The sequence below is a fragment of the Gossypium raimondii genome, chromosome 11 (assembly GCF_025698545.1).
Source record: "Gossypium raimondii isolate GPD5lz chromosome 11, ASM2569854v1, whole genome shotgun sequence".
Lineage (NCBI taxonomy): Eukaryota > Viridiplantae > Streptophyta > Magnoliopsida > Malvales > Malvaceae > Gossypium > Gossypium raimondii.
Genome location: NC_068575.1, coordinates 7,540,913 through 7,546,819, shown reverse-complemented (window position 1 = coordinate 7,546,819; position 5,907 = coordinate 7,540,913). Strand labels below are relative to the sequence as shown.

Genomic DNA, 5,907 nt, shown 5'->3' with positions numbered 1-5,907 from the left:
GCAAAATCAGAATATAATATGATTGTATCACCAAATCCAGTAGAATGCTTCTATGATGTAACGAAATTTGTATTTGGGAATCTGTTTCAATGCCAATGCTCGTTTCTTTTTCACAAGTGGGAATAGTTTTAATCCCATTAGCATTTCACTACAGCCTGCTTCATGGAATGATAGGTTACTATGCTTTCCCAAGTTGGGTTCATCAAATCATAATGAGACTTGTACAGAATATCCTAAATTAAGAGAGGGTCACTTCACTTAAAGATTTAAGGTTTTCAAGTTTAAGATTGAGGGGATTCATGCTTCTCCTTCTACTATCTACCTCAACTAAATACACCTACAGCCTCCCTTCTATTGTTCTCCACTCGTCAACCACTATGTGAACCGTGGCCTAAGCCTTCAACCTCCTTTTGTCCTTAACATACTATTTCTCATATGTTGTTTGCACATGACAGTTGCTTTTTTTTTTCCTTCTGACAAATCTGAAGTCATGGTCGGTAGCAACTGCCACCCAAGATTTCAGAACAAGTTGAGACAAGTTTTGAAAGTCAAAGTTTTGCTGAAACCAGATATATATATATAGGTTTTCCTTTGGATTCCTTAAAGTATACATAATTTAACTTTTAATCAATAACATGAAAGTCTTCCAAATTATGTGCACATCTTTCCATATTGCTACCATAAAAAAGTGGTGCAGAATATTTTTCTCAAGCGTTACTTAAGTAATGATCCCACGTTTGTAAAGCATATCGCCGCCCTCGACCGGTGAATACTTAAACCCCGGTTGCCTCGTAATACCATCATCTTCATGTTGTGCCATCACTTTGTTAGCATTCAAATACCACGGCCGCAAATAAGGTGAATCACTAGACGAAGACAATGAAGAAGGATGAAGTAGTACGGAACCCCAATCTCGAGCGCCGAGTTTCGCTTCTTTCAACCTTCGCCGTACCAACAACCGTCCGACATCTTCCTTAGTTATCTCGGATACAGTTCGAAGTATCGAGACACAAAGTAGAAGCACCAACACCGCATCTTCCTCAGGCAATAGTTCAACCACCGATAGCTTCCAATTCAACAACGCGGTCGTTCTTCCAGTCGGATTATCTTCCGTGAACCTTACGAGAGTCACGAATCCATCATCTGCTTCGGCAACTTTGCTTTTGGTTTCTTCATGGTATTGCATTTTTCGTCCCCTCAACAACATGATCTGCTAAAAATAGGATTACTCTTTAAGTGGTTCCTACATGTTGAAAGAAATTAAATAACCTTTTAACTTACGGATGAATCTGAGGATTGTTGAGTTTTAAGGCAAAAAGTGAGGTCAGAACTTGATGTTGAAGATCCCCAGTTTATGAGGAATTCATCGCCTGTTGAGAACAGCCATGCCGCTTTCCATTGCTGTGGAGGTTCTTTTGGTGTAGCTGTTCCTACAACTTTCTCTGTACTAGATGGTAACAATTAAGGAAACAACGTTTAAATTAGATTCCACATAGTGTAAAACCCTATTATCAGATGTTTGAATATGAATTTAGAATGAATGAAACAAAGAAGCAGAGTAAGCAACATACCAGGAGCTTTACCGATGGAACCGGCCACATAAGACCAAGAGCCTTCACGTATCTCGATTATCCTTTCTTCCCAGTTCACACCACAAGGAGTTTCTGCTCCTCTTCTCCAAAACCCTCCTCCCACCCTGCAACCCATTCAAAATTTTCTATCAGGTTGACACTTAGATGCTTTGTTTCTATTTTGGTTTAGTGAATCTTTTCTTGTTTGAATTTTTTTAAGATTTGTCATTCGTGTTTGACATAAGTCACACCAAACGAGGTCTGGTCCTAGCTACTAAATATTATTAAAATAATCTATACTTATTAAAGTACAACTCAGTCTAAAATATGACCTCAATTTTTTTTGAAACTACATACATACATCTATTTTAAAGACACTTATATTTCCTTGAAAGAAATTAATTTATACTCTTTAATCTTAATATTTAATAACTTTACATGTTTTTCTTTTATTAAAAATTTAAATAAACATTATAATATTGTATATTATTCCAGATTTTATTTTTATTTGTTCAATTAATATATAAATATAAAATAATATTTTGTTCAAACTCTCCCTCCTAAATTCAAGTCAGGCTTTGAGTTTAGACGGGTAGCTCAACCATCAAACAAATCTAACCATTTAAATTTTTTTTTATAATTTTGTGATTTGTAATTTAGAAATTTGATCGGATTTGGATTCGAGTTTGGTGCATAGTAAAAATTGAAAGTTGTAGGATAAAAACATACCTGATTCTAACAACAAAACATTCTCTCCCAGCATGGTCTAGAACAGTTCGAGACAGCCAACGACCTTTCTGGGGTCGATAATTATTTAATTTCAGAATCACATCCGATACCATGGCTCCTGAATCATCTGTCACTCTATCCGGCACACATTTCAGCAAGTACGGTGCTTGAACCGGGGAAGTTATAGATGCAACAACCCTCATTTCCTCTACATCTCTCCTCAACGTAATACACGGTGCCCTTACCAAATCATTCCAACAAAACACCATCGACTTCACCAATTTACTTCCTTTGAAGGAAAGAGTGCTGCCACCGCGACATCGAAGCTCAACCATGAGCCCTTTAGTCCCAAATTCACAATACAAATGCCAAGCTTTTCGCCATGAATCGCATGAAAAGTCGGTGATCGGTTTCTCAAGTTTAAGCTCCCTGTGACATCTTAACATCTGAAGACGAAGAAATTTGTGTTTGTTGTCTACGTTTGTTGCTTTCCTCCGATCATTGAGCCTTACAAAGACACATGCCTGCATTGTTGTGCCACAAAATGAAGATATATATGTAAGGTTTATAAGTTGCTAGAGTAACCTAATTGGCTAATACTAGACTATACACGCTATGAAAAGTAGAGGTCAAGTTATGAAAATCAAATCATATCTCCTAGGAATAATTTACTTTACATTACAATTTTCTAGAGGCATTTTCATGAAATGCCACTGAAAATATGAAAAATTTCAAAGCTATGGACCACATGGTCCATGAGCATTAAAGAATTGTTGGAGAGAGATAACGAAGGGGGTAAATGGTTAAGCAAGGTAAGGATAGTGCCATAATAATTACCTCAAGGAGAAACCTTGGTATCATGGACTTGTATTTAGTAGTGTTGACATCAACATCTGAAACCTCCCAATATATTGGTGGGTTGGGCAATACCACCTTCTCCATTCCCACTGCTATCCCTCCCCCAGCTTTCTCATAAGGTTCATCAAAGGTTGTCTCCCATAGCTTCTTGGTTTCTTCTACTTGTTTTTCTTCTACTGTTTCCCATAACCCCACTACTAATTTGCCCATATTATCCCACATCTCTTTCATATCCTCTACATATACTCTTGGGTAGCTCTGCTTCATTGAACATCATAAAGCATTATCCATCTATTTTCTTCAATTTAATAATTGAAGTCTAATTGATAATAACATAAATATCACCTCACAATATTACACACATGAAAGGCCAAGTAAACACATAAGAAAGTTGAATTCTGGGTTATAGGTTTTTTTCCTTATGAATTTAAGTTGTAAAATTCTTTAGCACTATTTTTAAAAAAGCATTATGAAAGTCGATACTTTTCTTTTGTTTACATGGCTTTAATTTAATCGTGTGAATTTTTTTAAATTTAAAAATGTCACGTAATCCAATTGAAAGAAAATCTTTTGATGATGTTATCAACTGAACTTCTAACAGTAGAAAATTCTTTTTTTTTTGAAAATTGGAAAATATGTTTGGTAAATGAAAATAAAAATTTGTTTTCAACGATGAAAATAATGAAAACATGTTTGACATTTATTTTTAAAATAGAAATGAAATAAATAATTAAATTAAAGTATAATTTATTAAAATGTATTACAATAATAAAATAAAATGCAATTAAATTTAACGCATAAAATGAAATTTAAAATAATATCTTATTTTTCAACTTTTCCAATTTTCCAAAACATTTTCATTGAAAACAATGAAAACATGTTTTTTATTCTCCAATTTTCACTTATTTTTATTTTCTAAAATTATTTTCAAAATTTTAAGCAAACAAATTTTCCTTCACTATTTTCCAATTTCTAAAACTAAAGGCACCCTAAAGTCTTGAAATTAAAAATAAAACTAATTTTCAAATGCATAAAGAGTATAGAGACTACTCTTCAGTTCAACTTCAATCGCTAAATTAAAACAGTGGCGAGATTAAAAATAAAAGGACTAGGTTTCAAATATGCAAAGAGTATAGGGACTAGATGCAGAATTATACCAAATTAAACCCAAAAACAATGAAAATTAGGTCAAAGCTGGAGAATCTAAAACAAATGATAATATAAGATAATGTACCTGATGAGTGAGCAGCATTAGTAGAATATCCAAAGCAGGCACAAATCTGAAGCACCCATCTCCAAATCTTTGCATCATATACAGAAACCCTTTGTATCTTTGTCTAGCTGCTATCAAATACACTAGCTCACTCAAGTATGGTTCAGCAAATTTTGAGTACAAGAACTTGTGCTTTTCAACTTCATTGAAAAGATCTTTCTTCATCAATGGTTGGTTTTTAGAATCTGATTCCACTTCATTCTCGAATGGCTCGGATGAAAATTGTTGAACCCAGATTTGTTTACATCTCATCAATGCATACTCTTCGTTTTCTTCATTGAAAATTGCTGGTTTTCCGATTTGTTTTGAGAATCTTGTTTCACAGTATTTCCTATAACCAACCTGTAAAAAAAAGTTAATTTTCTCACACTTTCTCGTCAACCAAACAGAATTTACAGTCAAAAGTTTTCGACTTACTGGGTTCAAGGTGTGACAGAACCAAACCCACTCGACATCGAAAGGTGGCAGAACCATAGGAGGTGTTGACCCTTCCACCGTTAGATTAGAAATCAACGGCATCCATACCTCATCATACCTACACAAACAAAGAACTCTCATTACATTCAACCTCTACCGTCTGATCAGATTACTTCTCTTCCTAAAAAAAAAACTGACCTCCTTATTGCTTCAATAGTTGTTGCTCTTTGGTGAAGCCACTGACACTCATAAACACTTCTCAAGAACCCAATATTTCGTCTCGCCGCCGATACGAGATCGACGCTGAGATGTATCGTCTCCATCTCCGATATCTCGCTGAGACTCCTTATCGTCGACGACGACATTTTGTTTAAGGTTTGCTTAGACATAATTGTCCGTTGAACTAATAAAATGTAAGAGAAGTACCAAAAAACATTAGTTCAAATTTTTTTTATAAGAAGGAAGAAGGGTAATAAGGAATATTTTTAGCCACGTGGCTGGTGAGGTTTCAGGTGGGAAGTGTCGGGGGATTTGAGTAAGAACAAGAGCTTAGATGATTCGGATAGTTCAATAAATTATCATTTGTTTTGTAGTTGTAATAAATTAATGGTGGTGACAACATCTTATCCTAATAATCTTAACGATGAATTTAAATTTTTTAATCCAAAAGGTTAACTAATCAAATATCTACTTATCCAAATCTAAATCTAAATATTAAATCTTGAATCCCGAATCTTGAACCTAATCAACTCAAACCCTAAACTTCAAATTTAAATATTAAATCTTAAATCTCGAATCCTAAATCTCAAACTTCAAACCTAAACCCAAATCTAAACCTAAAATTTAGGGTTCAAGATGCAGATTCGAGTTTGAGTTTGGGTTCAAGATATAGGGTTTGAATTTGGGGTTTAGAGTTTAAGGTTAAGTTTGAAGTTTGATTTTAGAGTTCGGGGTTTAGAGTTTAAGGTTAAGTTTTGTGTTTTAGATAAAAAATTTACCAAAATTATATGTCAATGATATAAAAAGTTACTGAAATGACATTAAATTTGAGTACGTTTA

General features: G+C 34.2%; 1 protein-coding gene across 2 annotated transcripts; it reads right to left on the bottom strand.

Moving 5' to 3' along the window:
- Positions 1 to 554: 554 nt before the first annotated feature.
- LOC105761077 (glycine-rich domain-containing protein 1) lies at positions 555 to 5,335 on the bottom strand. 2 transcript variants are annotated; one of them, XM_012578749.2, is made up of 8 exons: positions 5,047 to 5,327; positions 4,849 to 4,966; positions 4,393 to 4,773; positions 3,138 to 3,416; positions 2,301 to 2,824; positions 1,572 to 1,696; positions 1,282 to 1,442; positions 555 to 1,210 (listed from the first exon to the last, which is right to left on the bottom strand). In XM_012578749.2, the coding sequence occupies exons 1-8, from the start codon at positions 5,235 to 5,237 to the stop codon at positions 719 to 721; spliced, it is 2,271 nt and encodes a 756-aa protein (XP_012434203.1). In that variant the 5' UTR covers positions 5,238 to 5,327; the 3' UTR covers positions 555 to 718. The 2 variants fall into 2 exon arrangements, with proteins under 2 accessions (XP_012434203.1, XP_052478980.1); XM_052623020.1 differs by lacking the exon at positions 3,138 to 3,416 and having other exon boundaries at positions 5,047 to 5,335.
- Positions 5,336 to 5,907: the final 572 nt, after the last annotated feature.

Excerpts from the sequence above, each read along its gene's own strand:
- LOC105761077 (XM_012578749.2), bottom strand. The coding sequence starts at position 5,237 with ATGTCTAAGCAAACCTTAAACAAAATGTCGTCGTCGACGATAAGGAGT. Across the intron at positions 4,967-5,046 it reads ACTATTGAAGCAATAAGGAG|GTATGATGAGGTATGGATGC; the intron begins GTCAGTTTTTTT and ends TTGTTTGTGTAG. Across the intron at positions 3,417-4,392 it reads TAATGCTGCTCACTCATCAG|AGCTACCCAAGAGTATATGT; the intron begins GTACATTATCTT and ends TCAATGAAGCAG.